This window comes from Notamacropus eugenii, chromosome 1 (assembly GCF_028372415.1).
Source record: "Notamacropus eugenii isolate mMacEug1 chromosome 1, mMacEug1.pri_v2, whole genome shotgun sequence".
Taxonomy (NCBI): Eukaryota; Metazoa; Chordata; class Mammalia; order Diprotodontia; family Macropodidae; genus Notamacropus; species Notamacropus eugenii.
Genome location: NC_092872.1, coordinates 464,341,410 through 464,364,352, shown reverse-complemented (window position 1 = coordinate 464,364,352; position 22,943 = coordinate 464,341,410). Strand labels below are relative to the sequence as shown.

The 22,943-nt window shown below is 40.5% G+C and overlaps 1 protein-coding gene and 1 long non-coding RNA gene across 3 annotated transcripts in view; one reads left to right on the top strand and one right to left on the bottom strand.

Annotated features, from left to right (window-relative positions):
* The window catches only part of LOC140519293 (uncharacterized), a 118,369-nt gene that overhangs the window by 5,694 nt on the left and 89,732 nt on the right, over window positions 1–22,943 (top strand). Inside the window, exons 2-5 of one of the 2 annotated variants that reach the window (XR_011972160.1) lie at window positions 7,175–7,496; window positions 8,217–8,424; window positions 15,620–15,726; window positions 16,912–17,386. This is a non-coding gene — a long non-coding RNA (uncharacterized lncRNA). Of the gene's footprint in view, window positions 1–7,174; window positions 7,497–8,216; window positions 8,425–15,619; window positions 15,727–16,911; window positions 17,387–22,943 lie in introns of those variants that run through there. The other variant, XR_011972161.1, reaches the window with a different exon arrangement.
* C1H16orf78 (chromosome 1 C16orf78 homolog) lies at window positions 1,007–21,114 on the bottom strand. The gene is made up of 5 exons (XM_072632157.1): window positions 20,818–21,114; window positions 18,221–18,358; window positions 17,069–17,183; window positions 6,585–6,834; window positions 1,007–1,603 (listed from the first exon to the last, which is right to left on the bottom strand). Exons 1-5 carry the CDS (start codon window positions 21,112–21,114, stop codon window positions 1,456–1,458), a joined length of 948 nt encoding a protein of 315 aa, XP_072488258.1. The 3' UTR covers window positions 1,007–1,455.

Here is a 22,943-nt window from a genome sequence, read left to right as displayed (position 1 = left end):
TTGGAGTGCCTTCACTTTGGAAAGGAAAAGAAACATGAACCTAGAATTTTTTGAGGAAGAAGGGACCAAGTCTGGTTCCTACCTTCTGTATAATAGGAGTTATATAAGAGGATCATAGGCGAAAAGTTGTGCAGTACAGTGCAAAGTGTAGTAGACTCTACCAAAGTCAGAAAACAGAGGTTCTTAATAAAGCTTTTGTTAATCTGTTGTGCAAACTTGAGAAATTTTCTTTTTTTGGAGTTCAATTTCCCCTCGTATAAAATGGAGAGGTTTTTACTTGGATAATCTTTAAGACTCCTTCTAACTCACATATTCTGTGCTCTATGATAGCTAATAATTGTTGATTTTCCTTTAATAAAACCCTACGTGTTTGAAAGTGATAGAGTTGATGTTTGTCTACTGGACTCTCCTATATACAGATTTTTCTAGGTTTTGAAGGTGAAGTCAATCAACAAATAGGACCCCTAAAAAGGAACCCAACCCTGCAGTGCTACAAATGTCTCTGACACAAGGGTTATAGAGATAGATGCAGATAGACTCACCACCAGGCAATTCAAGCAGATACCTGGCTTACAGCAGAAATTGTTGGGCACAGAACAAGATTGGGGGTATGGCCTCAAGACTGAGCATGATGTGGAAGGAATCGGTCCTTTGGGGCCCTTCCTATAACTCTGAATTTGTATTTCCATACCCTGAATTTTTTTGAAATACACATTGGAAAACGTGTATGTTGGGATGGATTATTTTGACTTAAAGGGGAAAAAAAAATGAGTTTCTGTTGTCTGAGGATCAGCCTGGCTTATTTTTAGAGGTCTCATAACCAGATTGTCCATGAGGGTGAGGAGGGTTCCGTTGTTGTTGTTGTTGCTTTTTTTTTGGGTCACAACAATTTACAAAGACTACCATTTCCAAGGCAATGAGGGAAGGTGGTCTACATGAGGGAAAGAAGTTTTATAGCTTGGAAATGACCAGTTCTTGAAGCATTGAAGGCAATTAACTCTTTCTCTTTCTTCACATGCCTTTTAATAAACGTGTATTAGTGCTTTGGTGGTCTTGGTTTCTTATAAGGAACTGAACCTGGAGAGTCATGAGCCAGATCTTGACATTCCCAGGGAGAATTCTGGGTAGGGGTGAAATGAGCCATTGACCTATGATTAAGAAGCCTACATGTTTGAAGCCAATCTAGGTGAGTGTGGAGCTTCCATCGTTAGTTGTGTGTAACATTTTGGGAAAACTAAGCAATGGATTCTCCCAGATTGGTTCTTCTCTGAGAAATAACACAAAGCATCATAGCAAGCAAATATCCTAATCTACTTTTGGTTTGTCACTTATTGCTGCTGGTGTTAAATTAGATATCAGATCTGCCTAAAAATTAGCGGCTCAGGGCATGGTTGCCTGATGGGCGGTGTCAACTTTTCTCAAGTGGACCCAAGTTAGCCAAAGAGAAAGGGTGACTTAGAGGGCTATGCTAGATTTTCTGTCGAATATCTTGTTGGCATTCATTTCAGATTCATTCATGTGAGGATGAATGTCTATATTCATTCCTGCTTCATTACACAGCCTGAGCAAGGTCTGGATATTGTTCTTGGAGAGCCGCAAGTACCTGTAGGAGCAATTTAAAAAAATATATTTTTGGTTGAAAATGTGAAGGTGAAAATGTCTCAGCATCCTTACACTTTATTGGAAATGTCCCAAAGAAATTGTGTTACCTTTGGCAAGTACAGATGTTGCTGTTGAGAAATCTGGGGGCTTTCAAAATGAATGTTACCCAGTTCTTTCTGTGGTGGCTAAAAATTGGAAATTGAGGGCATGTGTCCATAAATTGGGGAATGACTGAACAAGTTGAGGTATAGGATTGTAATGGAATATCATTGTGGTATAAGAAATGATGTGCAGGATGATTTCAGATGAACTGATACAGAGTTGAGTGAGGAGAACCAGGAGAACATTGTACACTGCAATAGTAATATCATATGATGAACAACTGTGAAATGACTCAGCAATGCAATGATCCAAGACAATCCTGAAGGATTGTCATGATGACAAATGCTATCCACCTCCAGAGAAAGAACTGATGGCTTCTGAATACAGACCAAAACATACCATTTTTCACTCTTTTTTTGGTTGTTGTTCAAGTTTTCTTCCACAAAATGACTAATGTGGAAAAGTTTTACATGGTTGTATATGTATAACCTATATCCGATTGCTTACCTTTTCCAGGAGGGGGAAGGGGAAAGAGGGAGGGATAGAATTTGGAACTCAAAACTTTAAAAACAACAACAAATGTTAAAAAATGTTGAAAAAATTATATGTAATTAAGAAAAAAATGAAACATTATTTAAAAAACCAAAATGAATGCTACCTCAGATATTGGTGCTAAAAGGACACTTTAAATCACAGTGTGGCAGATGTGAAAAAAGGCAGCAAACCAGGGTTGCAATGCTGCCTCTGTTCAGCACTATTGGACCTTGGACCAATACTTTGCCTTTCTCAGCTTCAGTTTACCTATCTGTAAATATAAGGGTTTGGACTAGAGCTTTATGGTTCCCTTCCAGCTCTAAATCATATACATACATAATACACACATGTTCCCCATGGTTTGATGTGTGTATGTATGTATAGATATTACTAAAAATAATATATAATACATTATCATCATCATTAGTCTAGTGGGAGCAACTGTGAGAGTTTAAGCAAGTCACTTTCTCCTCATTTTCCTCACTTGTAAAATGAGGTTAGACTAAATGCCTGTAAGGTTCCCCGACCCCCCACATATGTTTGTGTGCACACATGTATATCATACAAGCACATAGCTAGGCACACATGTGTGCATATAAGCATACATGCGTGTACATATATGTATACAGGTGTGCATATATGCATGTAAACACATAATATAAAGAGAGAGAAACACACATGCTCACAGACACAGAGAGAGGGACCTTAGAGGCCCTTGAGTTTAATCCTCTCATTTTACAAGTGAGGAAACTGAGGAGAAAGAGCCTTAAGCTCAGAGGCTAGAATTGCTCTCACTATAATGATGATAAAGAATTACATAGAGATTTCAAGATTACAAAGCCAAACTCACGCATGATCTTATTTAAAACTCACAATAATCTTGTGAGGCAGGTGCTAAAGACATGATTTACCTTTATTTTAAAATTGAAGAAGCTCACTGTGAAGATTCTACCCTGGAACATAGCTAGTAAATAGCAGTTCCATGGACTCATGCTCTCCCATGACTTGAATCTCCTTCTGTCACTATGCATCCCCTCCCTCTGGAGCTGCCAGCCCCTGCTTTATAATGAAGAGTTATTATACTTCCCCAAGTAAATGAGTTTCCTCTACAAATAGGGATAAGTCTGCATTAAGCAACAGAAGAGGATATTTGGATTAAATGAACAAATTTCATGACATTTCTTTCCCCCAACCCTTTTCTAGCTAATGCTCTACCATTCATCCTTTAGGGTTCGGCCTTTCCAGAAAGGTATGTCTTTTACTGCAAATCATATTGCCTTTGCCTGCTCCTGTAATGCCATCTAGTCTAACCCCTTTCACTTTTCAGAGGAAGAAACTAAGGCCCTGATAGCAGAAGTGACTTTCCCAAAGTTACATAAAGTCTTTCCCATGGCACAGGCCTCAATATATGCCTGCTGAATTGAAATCACTCTCTAAGATTCTGATGGACTGACTGGATTGATTTTGTTAATGACTTTGTGGACCACTTGTATTTTAAATAATGTGATATATGGCTGAGTCAGGATAAAAACGAGATAAAGGATGGGCCAGATCCAGTTAATGGGCTCTTGCAGTGATACCATGGATACTAAGCAGCCCTCAGTGGCTCTCTAGCTGATTCCTAAGGAGTTAAACTGAATGACATTCATTCAACAAATATTTACTGTCAGATCAGTCCTGTGCCAGGTACAGAAAGGAATTGAAAGAAAATGGAAGACATGGCTCCTGAGCCCCAGAGGCATATAGTCAGTTGAGTTGAGGAAAAGGCACATCTGGGGAGTCAAAAGAGAGCTGACAACATAAAATGATATTTATTGAGTGCTCAATGATGATGAGTACACACCATGAAGGCAGTTAGTGAAGGGGGTTAGGGTTAGGGCATCCTCCAAACAGAAAGAACCCCCAAATTTGGGAAGCAGTTCAGAAAATATCTCTCTCTGAAATGAGAGGAAGCAAGTGGCACAACAGAAACAATGGTGAACATGGAGTTCAGAGGAAACCTGATATCAAAACCTGTCTCTGACACCTAATGGCTGTGTGACCTTGTTACATCTCTGAGCCTTGGTTTCTGTTTCTATAAAACAGAGATGGATAATAATCCAGTCCCTTCACAAGGTTGATGTGAGATAATGTATGTAAAGTGCTTTGTGAACCTTGAAGTCTCTATAAAGGTCAGCTATTACTTTTCATTGAAACTAAAGAAGGCCACCAAGCTCCAGTGCAGGTTAGCAGAAATGGTTACTTCTCCTGGCCTGATACCCAGCTCACCAAGTCATTTTTGGATAACTAGTTCAATTCAAACCAACAAGCATTTATGAAGGGGCTGCTACATGTCAGGCTCTGGGTAAGGTATGAAAGATACAAAGACCAAGAAGTCAGTAGTCCTCAAGGAGCTGACATTGTACTGGCAAGAGACTTGTGAGCCCATAATAAATAATTTCAGTCTTGAGTACCAGGAAGGGGTATCCTGGATAGCAGGCACAAAGTATTCTGCTCCTCCACCACACACCATAATAAATTGGCTTTTAAACTAACCTCTGGTGAATCTGGTTACTGTGACTGATTTTGTATACTCTCATCAGTCCTGGGTAAATGAGTAAAGTGGAGCTTTTAGATCAATGGGAAGCCTACAGGTAGGGACTCATCTTGCCTATCCAGTCAGCCTTCTTCTGACCCCACACTTTTCAACATCATTCTTACTGCAATAAGCATCAGAGGCAAAGAAGGCTCAGTGGAGAAGGTCAGCTTTGACTCTGGCCTGGGAAGACTGAGTGGGACTTGATCAGACATAAGAGGAGGAAGGATACCACTGTATCTTGGGTGATGTGAGATCATGGCTTTGAATTAGAAAGCAAGTGTTTGTGTTGCTGTGGTGTTCTCCCTGTCCTATAAAAGAGACTAGAGAAGGCAATTAAGAGTCAATTCCCAATCAATCAATAGGACCTTCCTCTAGGAGTCAATTCCATCCACATAATGTCCAAAGGTTGGAGGTTGAGTGCCTTCTGTGGCCTGAGAATGGTAATGTTTTGTAGTGGAAAGAGCATTCGGTTGGAAGTCGAAGGCCTGGGGCTCAGATGAAAGCTTTGGTGAGTCTCTTTTTCCATATTCACAATGAAGAGGGGCTAGATTAATAAAAATGTCTCACCTTTGTATAACACTCTAAGGTATGCCTGACTGATTACCTTGGTGGATTTTCACAACAACCTTGTGAAGAAGGTACTGTTATTTTCATCCCTCTTATTCAGATGAGATATCTCAGGCCCAAGGAGTTCAAGTGACTGTGATCACACAGCAGGATTTGAACTCAGGCCTTCCTGACTCCAGAAATGGAATTCTATCTACTAGACTATGTAAGTCCCCAAGCTAGATATCCATGGGCTAGATGTATTAGATGCTGCCTAATCTAGCTAATAATTAGGTCATCTCCACACCAAGTGAAACATAGTAGAAGGCATATGAGAACATTGAGCTTATTATGGAAATCAGAGCTTTAAAGCCATTTGGCCAGAAGCTGGTAGGAGCAAGTTAAAGGCCTAGCAGAACTCAGCAATAACATCTAGATTTAGTTGGAGTCATTCTAGAGTCCTCTAGAAATATATTCTATATAAAAAAAATGTCCCTTAGATTTCCTTTAGAATCACTATTTTCTGTGAGTTGGTGAACTATGAAAGCTTTCAGCTTTTCCACTTGAAGCCAGGCTAAACAAGAGTTTGCCCTTCCAATGTCCAGAATATTCCTTGTATATAATAGTCATGTTACCAAAGAATGTTTGTTCAAATGAATTGGAGATCACTCTGGAAGTGATGCTTCTCAGGCTAGGTCCACTTTTGCTATGGTAAGGTAAGGAAGTAATCAGTCCATGATTTTATCAGTCTTGGAATCCTTGTAATCCACAGGGATTTTAGCAGTAATCTCACCTAACCACCTACCTGAAGCTTAAATCCTCTCTTCAGTCCCTGGAGAGCAGTTAGCCTCTTACTTGAAGAGGTTTAGTGTTGGGGAACTCACTATCTCATGAGGCAGCTCGTTCTACTGTGGAACTGTTCTAATTGTGAGGAAGTACTTCCTTACACTGAGATGACACCATCCTTTCTGATTTTTCCACCAAATTTCTCATAGTTCTGTTCTTTAGGACCAAGCAAAATAAATTTATTACTTCTATCAGTCTATCTGTCAAGCCATTCTCCGCTCGTTTTTTGTTTTGTTTTTTGTAATTTGCGAGAAAAGAGAAGATACCTAGACCTATTTGCCCTCTAGGAATTCAGTTGGTCAATGAAGGGCCTTGGCTATCAGTGTCTACACCCATTTCCTTGATAAACCCTATTCCCTACCCCCATTTTTCTCACCTACAGCTCAGGACTTCCTGGGGCTGCAACAGTGTGGAGGTTATTTCTGGCTTCACATATGGAGTCTTGTCAATTAAATTCCTTATCTTGCGATCATACCCCTGGAAACTAGATTGGGGGTCTGTCACTTTTGTAGTCATTCCCTTACGGGAAGAAAAGGTATCCTGGTTGGTGCTAGGATCCGTGCTGGTCCTACGTGGTATGCTCATTCGTGGGGTTGCTGACATCACAACTTCTGGCCCATCCAAGTCTGAAGAGATAGAAAAAAGCAAGAAGAATCTTAATAATATCTATTTCTGAATTCACTTTAAAGGTGTACAGAGGACTTTCTTTAGTGAACTTTATCCTAAGTTTACAGATGAGATAACTGAGTCCCAGAGAAGTGACTTGCTTAGGGTCCACACAGCAAGTGTCAGAGTTGGAACTCAAATTTTGGTCTCGATCTCTTTCTCTTCTACCACACAAAATGTGATGATCTTTGGAATTTGCCATTAGGGCATTGGGGTGGGGGTGAAGGAAAGAAAAGTGCTAGAAGGCAGAGACTTCACGGAATTTTAATGAGAGGAAGTCCTTTGTTAATTGTTTTTCAGACAACCCAGGATAATCATCTCTTCTTACGGAGTATCTTATGTAAAATGAGAGAGACTGGACTAACATTTCAACGGCCCCATCCAGTTCTGAAACTCAGCTTCTATGAGTTCTAGCCTCCATTGCTCCACCGGGAACTCCAACCTGACACAGCATTCTTTGGCTATAGATTGATCTCACTGTCAGTCTAGGAAGTGGGATGGTATACGGAGAGAACATTTAAGCCTTGGAGTCAAGAGACCTGTATTCAAGTTGCAACTGCTAACTTTAGCCATGTGTCCTTGGGCAAGTGACATTCCCCTGTGCTCCTTAGATTTTTCCTAAGTAAGTTGTGAGCATTGGACTAGAAGATATCTAAGGTCCTCCTGGTTCTCATGGTCTATGAATTATGTGGGCAGAGCTGCATTTCAAAAAGTGTTCTCATTTTCAGTTGTAAAACTACAGAGTTAGTGTTTAAAGAGATACCTGATCTTCTTGCCAAAAGAGTAGCAGAAGAAAAGTTCTAAAGCCCTTCGTGGGAGTAGCCACCCTAAGTAAGGAATCAAGGCCGATCCAATCCCTCCAAAGCATTTATTAGGTACCTACTGAATGTAATACATGGTGCTATATTCTCAGGAGACAAAGAACAATTTGGGGCAAGCTCTGAATGTCCTGGATGACAATCACAGATTTGTTATTATTATTAGAGCTGGAAGGAAAGTTACAGACCAGGCAAAATGCTAGACTTAAAGTCAGAAAACCTGACTCTCAATCCTGGCCCTACCACTTGTTCCCCATGTGACTTTAGGAAAATCATTTAATAACTGCGGGTCTCATTGTCTTCATTTGTAAAATGAGGGGATTAAATGAAAAGTACCTTTAGGGTCCCTTATATATCTAAATCTATGATGATCATTTAGTTCAAACCTCTCATTTAACTGAAAAGGAAACTGAGTCCCCAAGAAAGCATGAGACTCACCCAAAGAGGAGTAAGGAATTAGTGGCAGGGTTGAGATTATGGCTCAATTCTTGTTACCTAGTCTTGTGTTTTTTTTCTGTTGGCAGCATGTCGCCTCCCATGATAGCAGTAACAGGAATAATTACTGATCGGTATCATGAGTGGTCAGAGAGAAGAAAGTAAAGTGTGCCACAGGAAACTGGAAGATGCACCTTCATTTTAAGCCAAATGAGAAGACAGCAGCATGGTACAGCGGAAAGAGCTTTGACTCCAGTCAGAGAACCAGGATTCAAATCCCATCTTTAATGCCTTTGGGTAAGTCAAGTTAACCTTCCTGTAAAATAACAGGGGTGAGACCAGATGATCTCTGAGGTCCTAAATGATTTATCAGGTCATTTCTAAAGCCCCTAGGGTTGGGAAAAATGGAGATGGGATAGTCATGGTTCTAAGCTAAAAACAATAATAGAGAGGTCTGTTGTATTCCTAGGGCATGTATCCAAGACATAACAGAGAACCTCCTAAGACTTATAAAAATAGGTGACAATAACCTGCTTCTGGGTTCACATGGACACAAATGACACTTCTAGAAGGAATTTAAAAAGTATTGCCAATGAGTGTGAAGTCTTTGGCCAGAAACTGAAGGACATAGGAACATAGGTTGTTGTTGTCCTCACTGTCATCTATTGAAGGAAAAAGATGCAGAAGATAAAAAAAAAATAATTTGGGAAGTGGATAGCTGGTATCTAAGAATAGGATTTGGATTTCTGGATCAGACCTAACAATGTAATATTGGTAGATTTCTGACCAGAGATGGAATACATCTCACACAAAAGCTGATAAGAATATATATATTTGCCAGGTGTCTGGTATAGTATCCAATAAAAGGGCTCTAAAATATTAAGGATTAGGAAGGGGAAGACTTCAGATTTGGGTAGCATTACATATTAAAAAAGATATAGTCATGCAAGGAAATTCAGGAACCAGAGTAGGGAAGCACTCTGGAGAGTATTTGGGTGAAGGTCGATGGAGGGAGAAACAATTTATTTTGTCAATGGAATATACTACAGACCACTTGGACAGAAAGAGGAAATTGATGAGTTTGGGAAACAGATCAATGAACTTGACACAGAGGCATGATATAGTAGTGATGGGGGCTATAAGTAGTATCCAGATATCTTCTAGAGCTGCTTTTCCCAAAAGCAAAACTGCTAATAACTTACTTTAGTGATAAATTCATCTTTTAAGTCTTAGAAGAACAAACAAGAAAGAATTCTTCTCTGGATTTGATTTTCACTAATAAGAATGAAAAGGTTGTTGGAAAGGAAATAATAGAAACCTAGAGAGCAGTGACCACTCCAAGTGAAGAATTTGTGACAGAGAATGCATGGAAATCTGGGGACACATACCCTAGTTTTTGGAAAAACAGACTTCAGGGTGTTCAGAGGATCCCATGAACTAAAATGTGTCATGGCAAGTTAGATCAAGAGGAACAGGAGTTGCTTGAGAGTGATATTCTGGAGACATAGAAGGAAATAGTTTTAATGAGGAGGAAAAATGGAATTTGCTTGAAGATACCATTGTGTCTGCATAGGGAACTCAACAAATAATTTAGATTTTAAGAAGAAATGTACAAAAGATAGAAATGTACAAGTCCAGGTAATAGAAAATGAATATGAGTATGGAATGGTCCTGAAGAAATACTATCAAGAATGCTAAAGTTCAGAATAAACTGGGGCCCATGAGGGAAGCTAAGATGGACAAAAGGGTTTTTTTTTGGGTGGGGCAGATGAGGGGAAAGCGGAGGTATCAAAAAAGGAATAGGACCATTACTCAGGGTGGATGGGATGACATCTCACAATGGAGAAAAGACATCACTGCTCAATTTTAAATTCACTTCTGTTTTCTTTGAAGAGGAGAATACCTTTATATTGTAAATAATAGAATAAAAATGATTAACAGGGAATTGATACCCAAGATAAGTGAGGAGATAGTAAAAGAGTATCTAGGCGTTTCTTTTGAATTCAAGTCATTACCTGGTCTAAATGAGTCATATCTTTGGGATCCAAAACAATTGGAAGATGTGATTCCTGAGCCACCATCAGGGATATTTGAATGATCATGAAAAATGGGAGAGATGCTACAAGATTGGAGAAAAGCAAATGTTGTTCCAGTCGAGCCTGTACACACAGCAGGTTAGCAAACTTGATTTTTCTTCCTGAGAAAATTCTCAAAGTGATCATTTAAAGGGCTGGTTGGTGAACATCTGGAAAAGCAGGGATCCAAGAAGTCAGAATGGCTTCATTAAAGAACATAATCCTTTTCTGATGAGATGTCTCTACTAGTAGAATGCTATGGCTGTAGTTTGCCAAGGTATTAGCAAAGTTTTTGATAAAGTGTCTCATACTACCTTGTTGAGAAGATGGAGAGATATGAATTGGAAAACAATATGATCAGTTGGATGTAGAACAACTGGTTGAAGGGTTAGACTCCACAAGTAGTGTCAATGGTTCAATGTCAACATGACTCAAGGTCTCCAGTGGAGAATCCCAGGACTTAGTGCTTGACCCTATGCTGTTTAACATTTTTATCAACAACTTAGACAAAAATGAAGATGGAACACTCACCAACTTTTCAGATTAAAAACCAAACTAGGAGGGGATAGCTAGCATAGTGGATTCCAGAATCTAGATCCAAAAGAATCTTTATAAACTAGAGATAAAATTCAGTGAGATAAATGCCAAGTCTTGCACTTGAATACAAAAACTCAACTTCCTAAGTGTGAGAGGGAGGAATCAAGGAGAGATAACAGTTGTTCTTAAAGAGATGTTGGGGTTTTTCAGGTCTGCAAACTCAATATGTCAGCAATGTAACATGGCTAATGCCAAATTGGGCTGCATTATTAGGGGCAGAGCTTCCAGGGAAGTGATGGGATAGGGAAGTGATGATGATCTTTGTACTTTGCCCTCATCAGACCTCGTCTGGAGTGATATGCTTAGTTCCTGGTGCTGTGGTTTAAGAATGACTTTGATAAGTTGGAGAATCTTCAGAGAAGGTATCTGAGTCTATGACACACGAGGACTAGTTGAAGGAAATGAGAATGTTTAGCCTGGAAAAGAGATGATTCATGAGGGGACATGATAATTAGCAATTTTCAAGCATTAGGAGGGCTTTCATGTGGTGAAGGGATTCGATTTGTTCTATTTGACCCCAGATAGCAGAAACAGGAACAACGGTTGGATGTTGCAAAAAGGTAAATTTAGGCTTGATATGAGGAAAAACTTCCTAACAATTATACTTGCTTTTACATGCCTTGAGAGCTGCTGCGGTTCCTTTCCTTGGTAGTTTTCAGTAAGAGGCTGGATGATACTTTGAGGGTGTGTTATTCTGGGAATTCCTTCATTGTAGGGGTTCAGCTACATGGCAGCTTGTGTTCCTTCCAACCCTGACATTCTGTGACCTAGTCTAGACCCTCTCATTTTACACAGGAGAAACCTGAGGCCTACAGAGGGGCTGTGACTTGTTTAAAATCATGTAAGAAGTTAGTGAATGGGTAGCTAGGTGGCAAAATAAATAGAGCACCAGCCCAGGGAGGACCTGAGTTCAAATGTGACCTCAGACTCTTGATGCTTTCTAACTGTGTGACCTTGGGCAAGTCACTTACTCCCAATTGTCTCACATCACCCCTCAAAAAACAAACAAAAAAGAGTTAGTGAATGAACCAAGGACTCTTCTGGCTCTTCTTTCTATTTTATCTTTCTATTTCTATTATACCTATTGTATCTATTTCTGTTATATCTATATTTCCCTTGGATCTACAGGGACTTCTGAGGGTCGTGTGGTGATTTCAACTCCCCTCCTCACGTCTAGAAGTCCATCATTCCCTCTTTGATAACAGGAACTCATACCTCAGTGCCTCACAGAACCGATCCAAACAGGCCTTTGCCTTCCTGGCTCAGATTCTCTTGTGATGACTTGAGTCGTTTTGTGTCTGGAAAATAACTTCTTTACATTTGCTACAGAAGGATCTGCCTTTGCCTCTTGCCTGACATTTGGTGGGGGAAGGGCAAGAAGGGGGAAGGTAAAATGGCAGGAGGGAAGCAGCATCTGATCTTTGTCAGTGTCCCCCCAAACCCATAGAGTCCACCATTTCTAAAGGAAGAGAAAAGGCCTCCCTACGCCCGAGCCCACGTGGCTCCCTGCATTTGGAGATGGAGGCAGCAGGAAGGGCTGAGAACTGCTATATAGGTCAAATCAGAGGAGCCCTGTGAGCTCTCAGGAGGAATGTGGCTGCTTTACTCCCACCACTGTTTTCACAAACTTCTGTTCCCCCTTCCCTGTGGCTGTGGGAGGCGGCCACTGCACCTGCCTTCTCGCCTCCAGCCTTCTTCCTCAATGCCCAAGGGCTCCTGCCTTGTGGGTCCCTTTGGCCCTCGTTCCAGTCTCCCTCCTCAGCCTGCCTCTGGCCCCAGGCTGTCAGCTCCTTATCCTATGCCTTCTGAGGTGGCAGAATTCCCTTCCTTCATTTATATTGTCACCTTGCAGGTATTTATAGATTGCAGTGTGGTCCCCTCCCCCTTCCCCTTCCCCCCCGGAGTCTTCTCTTTTTAAAAATGTTCTATGCCCCAGTCTTTTCTCTTAGAACGCAGAGACTTAAATTGAGAGATGAGATGGGAGACAGAGACTAAGAAAACGATACTGCGTACAGCCTGTCTTTTCTTACTGATGCTGGGAAGAGGTCAGTCAAGGGAGACTGTTTTCTGTTTTTTTATTTTATTTTTGGCATTTCTTTCTAATAGTCCTTAGGACTCTCCCTGGCCTCATTCCTCTTTGGATGGATTAAGCTTGAAGAGGAAAATATACCAAGGTCCCTTGACCCTGAGTCTTTTTGGGGACTTAGAAGTATAGCTTCAGAGCATTTAGGGATCACCAAAATAATAGGATCTAGAGCTAGAAGGGAAATTAGAGATTATTCTGTCCCTTTCATTTTATAGATGTACAAACTGAGGTTGAGGGAAGTGAGTGATTTACTCCAGTTCATTCCGGTAATAAATTTCATAGCCAGGGTTTGAACTTAGGTTTTCTGATTACAAATCCATGAGAAGTGAGCGAAGGTAACAGACTAAGTTAGAGATAGAGTCAGCTCAGATAATTTAGGTCTTCTCATACACTAGATCAATGCTTTTCATGTTATGTTGTAAAAATACTGAATTTGAAATCAGGAAACCTAGGTTCCAATCCTGAATCTATGGATTTTTATCTCTGAGTTTTCAACAAACTACATTTAGGAGGGGAATTCAAAACCAAGCAACGGATAGAAACCATAATAGACCAAAAGGACTGTTTTGTACTGATGCAAAATTTAAAAGCTTTTCATGAACAAAATTATTTCAACTAGAATAAGAACACTATTGAGAGAGACTTCTGACAAAAGTCTGATATTCAAGATATATAATGATTTGATACAAATATGTAAGACCAAGCATTCATTCATTCTCTAAAGGAAATGTGGTCAATGAATATGAACCTATAGTATTAAAAAGAAGAAATGCAAACTGTCAACAATCATAAGAAAAATTCACTGCCACTAAAAATAAGGGAAATATTAATATTAAAATTAAAATAAACTTAGTGTTTCACCTCATACCATTATACTAGCAAAGATGATGCAAGAGAGAAATAGTCAATGCTGGAAAGGCTATGGATGAGGGAAGGCACACTAATACCCTGTTGGTAGAGTGGTGAATTGGTCCAGTTGTTCTAAAAGAAACAATTGAGAATAACTGGAGAAAATCTCAAAACCACTCACATGATCCAGTAATCCCATATAACCTAAAGAAGTCAATGAGAGAAAGGTCCCGTATATACCAAAATATCAGTAGCAGTACTTTTTATGATAGCATAAAATGAAAAAAAAGCAGATGTACGTAAAGTACATAAAGGCTGAAAAATTTGTGATATATAAATGCAATGAAAGATAAATATCTTAAGAAATGGTGAAAGAAGGAATTCAAAAAAACGGGAATATGTAGTAACTGATGTAAAGAAAAGAAAGCAAAATCAGAAGAATGATACATACAATGATTAGGAGATATGCAATGATTAGAAGAATGTAAATGAAAACAGTGTTCCAAGGCAGTGAACTCAGATTAAATGCAATGCCCAATCATGTAGAAGAGATAATGGGATACACTTTCCTCCTCTTAATGGGTTGGAAGGTTAGGACTGTCAGAGGCACTTACTTTGTTAGCTGATTTTACTTAACTATCTTTCTTTGTTACAAGGGACGGTTCTAAAAGGTGTTTGTATTAGGAGATGAATTTGCAGATGCATATGGATGATAAAAGACATCAGTAAAACTTCTCAAATACATGAACTTAAGCCCATTATTCTCCCTTTCCGTGTCTCAGTCTCTTCATCTGTAAAATGAGGGGGAAAGTTGAATGAGATGAGCTTTAAGGTCCCTTCTAGTTCTAAATCCCATAATCCTCACTAATCCTTCCCCATCATAGATCTCAACCTCACTGTGTGCTGGACACTTCTTGGCCAGGGTAAGACTCTTTGGGGTGTGGTAGGATTCAGGTCTGATGTAATGGATGCACAGTGTAGGTAAGTAAAGTGCCCTGTAATGCATTGAGAACTGCATGCTCCAAGGGAGAGGCATCCTCCAAAATGAGCAGTGAAGTCAGAAAGTGTCATGCTGTGAAAGAGCTCAAAGAGATAGTTGGCAGAGATTAATTTTGTACAGGAGACCCCCTCCTTTGGAGGAGGATTGTAAAGGTGATGATAAGATAGGGATATTTCCTAAATCTGAAAGGATCTCCCTAAAAAAGAAACAGCTATTTGCAATGGAACATAACATTTATTATGATCTTGGAAAGAGTAGAAATTTAATCATGAAGAAATATAAAGACAGAGAAGGCTTTAGTGACTGGGAAAGGTTTAAAGAGGAGAGTAGAAGAGTTTTTATCTGTTGGTTGGTCAGTCAGTCAACAAACATTTGTTAAATACCAACACCATGTGCTAGACACTGTGCTAAGTTCTAGGGGTACAAGAAAGGTAAACATCCCTTTTCTTAAGGAGTTCAGTCTAATGAGGGAGACATGCAAATAACTATGAATTAACAAGTGATATGCAGGATAAGTTGGAAAGTATCACAGAGAAAGGATATTAGAATTAAGAGGAATCAGGAAAGACTTTTCATGGAAGGTGTGATTTTATCTGGGACTTGAAATCAGGAAAACCAAGAGGCAGAGATGAGGAGGGAAAGCTTTTTTCAGGCATGGGGGACAGTCAGTGAAAATACCTAGAGATGGAAGATTGTCTTATTTAAGGAACAGTAAGGAACCCAGTGTCACTGTGTCATACAGTATGGGGGAGGAGGAATGTTGAACTGTCAAATGTCCAAGGGAGAGGGTGACCTGACTGACCAACAAGAATGCAGTGGTCCCTTTGTCTACTCTTTTTGTATTCTTTTTAAACTTTGTGTTCATTTGTTTATTCTCTCTTGTAGATTCAAAAACACACAATATCAGAGCTGGAAGGGCCCTTGGAGAGGAACTAACCTCTGTTTCATATGACAGATGAAGAAACTTGAGGTCTGGAGAAAGAAGTTACATGGTAAAGTCACTTACACTGAGTCAGAGGAAGAGCTAAAGGTGGAACTCATTCATTCATTCTTTAGCATGTCATGTGTAGGAGAGAAGACAGTGGATGGAGGAAGTTATCCAAGGCTGAATATTAGAGAGTGAGAGGGCAAGGGACTCAGGAGGACAAGTGTAGAGTTGAACTGGTTGCTCAAGAGGTCAAGATGGGGAAAATAGGAGAGTGTAGCTAGCACAGGATCGATAGTTTGGGAAAGGGGTGGAGGGATTGGAGGTCATGGTGAGGATGAAGAACAGGGTTAGGGACTGCAAGCAGAGGGAATGGTGGAATGACAGTCGACTATGATCAGATAAGAAAATTCCATCATTCATGAACATGGAGGTGGTGCATTTATAGGTGAATGTTATTGCAAGAAAGGATCAATGTGAGAAATTTGGATAAATATGGGAATTTTCATGAAGTAATGCAGAGTGAAGTAAGCAGAACCAGAAAAACAATATAAGCAATAACTAGAATAATTTAAAAGAAAGAGCACTCAATTGAAGCTCAGAATTGTATACTTTTAATGAGCAGTGTTGGACCTGGAGATAAAGAAGTGCTCTTCCCTCCTGTCTTTAAAAAGATAGAAAACTACGAGTGTGGAATGTTTCATATGCTGTCAGACTTGGTCACTGTATTGGTTGGCGTTGATTGACAATTTTGTTTGTTCTAAGAGAAGGCTCATTGAATGGCTAGTGAAGGGTCATGGTGGTTCAGCCAGAAAAAAACAACAACCTAGTATTACAAGAGCAAAAGTTATCAATAAAAGTTTTGAAAATGAAATGAATGTATTGGATTGAGCGATTCTTATTCTGATCTATAGTACTTACTTCATAGGGTAGCTGTGAAACTTAACTGAGATAATACACATACAAAACACTCTGCAAGTCTTAAAGTGCTATATAGATGTCAGTTATCATCACCATCACCATTATCATCATCCATCATCATTAACCAGCTGGTGCAATTCAGCTCTGAATTTCGACGATTCTATTAAAACATGGGTTCTCCAATATCTCAAGAGGAAACGAGTTTTATCGCCTTTCCCTTAGATCCTAGAGAGAAAGGGGAAGAGCACAGTAGGAAGGAAGTGGGTTACTGAAGACTAACCTGGCCAACTTCACCACTTGACCAAGAATGTTCTCTGTTTTCTTTCATCAGCTGTCAAGAGAATATGCCAATTAAGCCCTTGTTTCTCCAGAGCAAGGAAATCCATGGTCAGAGGCGTGATTCACAAATGCTGCTGACATCCTTTAAGGAAAAGGAAAGGCTCCCCTCCAAGTTTGGGAGAGAAGGCAAAAACATTATTCCTACTTACCTCCGAGTAACTTCTTGTTTGCATCCTTCAAAGTGGTGAGATAGCTAGGATCTTGGATAAATGAAGAATCCTCTGAAGATATTTTCATTTGTTTCAGGGAATTCCTCAGGAAGAACTTAGTACAAGAGAAAATGGAATCATAATTCTGGTCTAGGGGGAAAGAGACCCCAGAACTGTTGCATCTTGCCCCTGTACAAGAGTAAATCTAAGCAGGATGATCTTGAGAGAGGGTTCCTTCAAGTGCAAAGCCAAGTTCACAAGGGTTTCAGGAGATACCAAAGGGCCAGAATAAGAGAGATCTCCACTGGGGCCAGGAAGGTAGGTCTCTTTTTAGTCCTCTCCATTTCAGAGAACTTCAATCCTTCTCCGTCTTAGAAGCAATTATTTGTGACTCCTTTCATAGTCTAGATCTTGTCCCAGCAGGAACAATCCTTATTTATCAAAGGGGTATTAGGTCTTTGTTTATCTTTGTGAAATTTGCCCATGGAAGAACTAAGTCAACTGAGAGTACTGCCCATCCAGTCCCCCCAGGTAGGAGTGAGGGTGGGGGATTTGAATATGGATTAGTGAGAAAAGTATGGGCTGAGAGACAGGAGATACTGGGCTTGAGTCTATTCAGTAGTAATTACCTGAATAACTTTGAATGAATCATTCTACTTTCCAAGGTCTTAATGTTCATCTGCCAAATAAGATTTATAACAAGCTACCTTACAAGTGGTGCTGTGAAACAGAGACAATAAGTGGCAAAGTGCTTTGAGAAATGGACCATGGCATGGTGAGCTGGTGTGAGGTGGCATCATTGAAAATGAAATTCTATCTGCCAATGGTTTCCTTGGGGAAGAGGATGTGAGTAGCTGGGGGATGAGAAGGGAGGATGGACAGGGGTATCTGTGATTTCAGAAGGAAAAAGGCAAAAGAAATGGACAGATGGATGGATGGAAGTAAATAGACCCTTCTCCTAAATCCACTCTGTAACAGATCAGGTAGTTTGTGGTACCACTGAGAGCTGGTGAATAATCAGGTTGGGCCATTTGATCTGCTCACTGAGGCAGGCACCGAGAAGTCAGAGCCGTAAGCCTGACCATGTCTTTCCTTTGGCTTGCTCTCCTTGGGTAGTGCCTAGGACTTGGGAAGCAGAAGAAACTGATTTACCGGAATATGAGGAAGGCTGTCCAGTTGGTATTCTCTTGTGGGTTTCAATAATAGTTTTCTAAGCTTTTTTTCTTCTTGAATCATCCTGTATTCTTGAAGATGCTTCAGGTTTTCCAGTGATTGTTTGGTCTTAATCAACTAAGGGAGAGAGGACACATGGAAGAGAGGAGTCAGAGGGCTTAGAAGCATTTAGCTCAAATAGTTAGGCCAATTCAGTCCAATCCAACCAGTACTTTATGAAGTGTCTATTGTATGTTTGGCAGTGGAAGTACAAAGAGAAAAATCACATAGTCCCTGCTTTCAAGGAATTTGCATTCTCCTGGGATGAACATACAAAGGGATTGGTATTGCTATGGTATGATGGAAAGAGTGCTGATTTAGAGTTATTAGACCTGCTATCTTTTTTCACTTTGTAACTTCTCTGGGCCTCAGTTTCCTCATCTGAACAATGAAGGGATTGGACTAATTAGTTTTTGAGATCCCTTCAAGTGTATGAGCCTAAGAATTAATTAATTTTGGTAGTAGACTTGTGATTTCATTAGATAGGGAACTCAGTGAGGAAACTCCTACCCAGTTTATGAGTCACTATAGGACAGGGGCGATTATCCTTTGCCTTCCCTTGTGAAATTTGTCCATGGAAGGATGGAGTCAACTGAGAGTACTGTCTATCCAGTCCCCCCCCAGGTAAGAGTGGGGGGTTGAATGTGGATTTATGGGAACAGTATGGGCAGAGTATGACATAGGAGATACTGGTTTTGCATAACTGTTCTGTTGTTATTAGCTGAATAACAATTTGTTCTATATCTATCTATGTCCTATAACTCTGTTCCTTCTGCTTCCCAAGTCCTAGGCACTGCCCAGGGAAAGAAAACCAAAGGAAAGACAGGGTTAGGCCTACAGCTGTGACTTCTTGGTGCCCCCTTCATGGAGGAGACCAAAAGGTCCAACCTGATCATTCACCAACTGTTGGTGGCTACCTCAAGCTATTGGATTTGTAACAGCATGTATTTAGGAGAAGGTTCTACTTCACTCCATCCATCTACCAGTTGTTCTTCAACCATTAGGTCTTGTAGAGTTTGCCTGGGCCACTAAGCAATTGTGACTTACCCACAGTTCAAGTACCTTGTATGACTCCTCAATGGGAGTTAAACCTGGAGGCTGAACATAGTGAGATGGATAGAGATCTAGCCTCTGAATCAGGAAGATAAAAGTTTAAGTCCTGCCATTGTCTATATCTGTACTGAAAATCTGAGTAGGAATTCACATATTCTATACATGTAGTCATAGCCAAGTCTGAAACTGAACTTTAACTCCGTTGATCTGAAGAGCAAGCTTCCTTTTGGAGTAGCAGTTTGTAGCCAATAGTTGCGAAGCCTTGGCTTGGGGGTGTCAACAGAGAAAGACTGGCAACTAAGATTCCAATTATTCCTAACCTCTTGTGATGAGGTTTTTAGATCTCAGTGATCTCACTTGAATCCCTCTGCTGGTCCAGGGATCAATGACAGAAAATGTCAGTTTTGTTCAACCTTCCTGAGTAATATACCAAGAGGTGATTTACTAGGAAAACAAACGTAAGCTAGGAAAAGATACTTGATATTAAGGACTGACTGGATTGAAAGTGGTAGGGAAAAGAGCAACACTAAAAATAGTTCATAATTCCATTTTACTTTATGGTCTTTGAAGGTATCCTCCCAATTGCCTTGAGAGGTGGATAGTACAAGTAGCTTCTATCTTGATTCCCACATTAAAGATTAGAAAACAAAGGTAAGTGATTTGCCATAGACACACAAGTAGGAGATATCAGAATCAAGACTCAGTCCATTGTGGGTATCTTGATCCTAATGAGACTAATGCTTTTTCCACCATGCCATCCATGCTTTAGGTATGAGTACCTAAAAATATCTGTAGCTGATGCTTGCGAGTACACACTTCACAATGCATCCTTTGAGTTTAAAAATTGCTTTCTTTTAAAATTCAAAAATCTTCTCTTTCCCCACACTACCTTCAACTCTTATCCCCATAATACCATCAAGTTACTAAAAACTTTTGTAGTAGAGTTCCTCTTTCTCCCATAGGTTTGGTAACCAGAGAGTACTGCTTGCCTGAAAAAGGGAGAGGGTGCCTATGGGAGGGAAAAGAGTAAAGAAAAACTAGCAAAAAGTACAAAGATACTTCACCTCCTCTGCAACATGGGATATGGAATGAGGTAGCACTGTTTAGTAAGAGAGTCTTGGATTTAATCTTGGCTCTGCCACAAACTCACTGTGTGACTTCCAATAAGTCATTTGCCTCTTTGGGCCTTGTTTTCTCCATCTATTAAATTAAGTGGTTGGACTATATATATCTGGAAGGCCCTTTTCACTGGGGTTCTATAAACTGGCAAGTAGGCAGCATCCTCTATAGAAAGGAGACCAAATTCCACAGGTATATGGCTCTTCAAGGACAATGGGCCCTGTGTTTGAATCCATCCCACTCATACCCTATGTGAGTCAGATTGTGTTCTAAGTACAAGGAGAAATAATAGGGGTCTCACTCTCAGAACTCTTGGAATGTAAACCCTCCAAGAGGATTCCCCAATACCTGTGCCATTCACATACTTGATTGGTCTCTTTCTTGTGGGCAGCAGCCAAGGACTTTCCTTGGTTCCGATCCAGCCCCTCTGTGACGTGTGTTAAATCTGATAACTTCCTTTCCTTGCTCCCCTTCCATCTTATCTTCTGTTTTGCAGGTTCCCAGGACAATGTGTTCAAATCTGACATTTTAGTGACCTCTGTTGGTTTGACATGATAGATAGATTTTCTTTTTTCTCTTCCTGACCAGGATGAAATGTTAGGTTTTTCTGTATTACCTGGCAAGTGAGGTGAGAAGGAAGACCATGGTGTCAAATTTGACATTTTGATGAAGCATCCCACAATCCCTGTTGCCTACTGTGTGGGGCCTTCATGACTAGGTGGAAAGACTAACCTGAGAGGGAATTATGAGGTCATTTGTGGGACAGCTTCCCAGGTAGAGAGAAAGTTGACATTGACCTCATCCCCAGTACTTATCCTATGGGAAAGGAGATTTCTGGTCCTGGTGGTGAAGGATAGTGCTGTATTTTAACCAGCCCATTCTCTGAGGAGCATTCTCTTCCCTAAGCTCAGTGTTATCTGTAAGAAATAGGGATGGATAAATAGATGTAACATGATGGGTTGTGAAAAATATCTCCAGAAAAAATTAGGGGTTATGCCTCTAGGATTCTCTTCTCCAGTTCCAAAATGATTAGTTATACTTGGTATAGGTACACAACAGTTTGCATAGAAAAGATTTGTGGACTGAAAGCTCATTTTGAGTCACTGGTACAGTAATAGCATGGATGAAAAAGGTTAATGCAAAGTTCAGCTCTATTAAGGGAAGCAGGGTGCTATCCCTACTAAGGGATTTGCAAAAATCCTAATATCTCCTCCAGTAGTTGTAATCTCTGTTTGATGACCCTGACTCCCATTGCCTAAGGGCCAGATCTGTTCATATTTCACCCCTCCCCTAAGGATTCTCCAGTAGGAGGTTTGGGGGGGGTCTCTAGTCTCTGCCATTGGCTCAAGCCCCCCAAAATGGTGTGCTTCAGTTTTAGAAGTTCCAGCATCCCAGTGCCATTTAAACACTTAACAGTGAGATTAGCTTTTAGGAAGAAATATTTACTTCAAAGCTATAGTAAGAACAAATATACAAATATTTCTTCCCAAAATTAGGGGGACCATCATCACCCTTACATTACCTTGGTCTCTTGGGATGGGACTAGGATTGGGTTCATAGCTTAGGTCAGTTTCTAAATAGAATCAGTCCTACCAAGGTCTGAGTTCAAAGCCTCCTTGTTTTTAGCACACTAGCTTCTCTCTTTCCTGTTGGGTCAGCAGTAATATTCAGTTTGGAATCCTTCCTCCAAGGTCCCCATTGCTTAAGCTCCCAGGTGTAGGGACTCTACCCTTTGCACCTAGAACTGAAAACAAACCAAACAGACTTAAACCACAAGCCCATTTCTTACGACCACCTAGCCTAGGGGAATGGGATAGGTGGCCTTTTGCCCCACCCAATATGGTGCCCACACTGTGAGAGAACAAGATCTTCATCCCTGGATGCCACCAGAGAGGGAAAGATAGCTGGAAGGGACCTTAGAAGTCATCTAGTGCAACTCCTTCCATTTTACAGATGAGCAAACTGAGGCCTAGAGAGGTGGAGTTGCCCGAGGTCACTTCAGTGGTGCCTTCCATGTCTCAGGTGTGCCTCTGACTTCAGGACCTTTGCTATCTCTTTGTACTGTATCACACATCATTCAAGCAGATTTTTTTTTATTATGTGCCAGATATTGTACTAGGGCAGGTAGGTGGTGCAGTGGATAGAGCACTGGGCTTGGAAGCAGAAAGACTCATCTTCATGAGTTCAAATTCAGACTCAGACACTCACTAGCCGTATGGTTCTGGGAAAGTCACTTAACCCCGTTTGCCTCAGTTTCCTCATCTGTAAAATGAGCAGGAGAGGGAAATGGCAAACCACTCCAGTATCTTTGCCAGGAAAATTCCAAATGGGGTCATGAAGAGAAAGATATGACTGAAAAACAATGAAATATTATGTTGTCCAGTGGTAAACAAGTGGTAAACAAGCTGCCCTGGGAGGTAGGGGTCCCTATGACTGGAGCTCTCAAACAGAGGCCATATGACCATTAGCTGGGTTGTGGTGGGAAGGGTCG

Coding starts and splice junctions, on each gene's coding strand:
- C1H16orf78 (XM_072632157.1), bottom strand. CDS start 21,114: ATGTCAAATTTGACACCATGGTCTTCCTTCTCACCTCACTTGCCAGGT. Junction 18,359..20,817: donor ACAAGAAAGAGACCAATCAA/GTATGTGAATGG, acceptor TCTCTCCCTTAG/TTGATTAAGACCAAACAATC. Junction 6,835..17,068: donor AAACAAGAAGTTACTCGGAG/GTAAGTAGGAAT, acceptor CTATCTCTTCAG/ACTTGGATGGGCCAGAAGTT.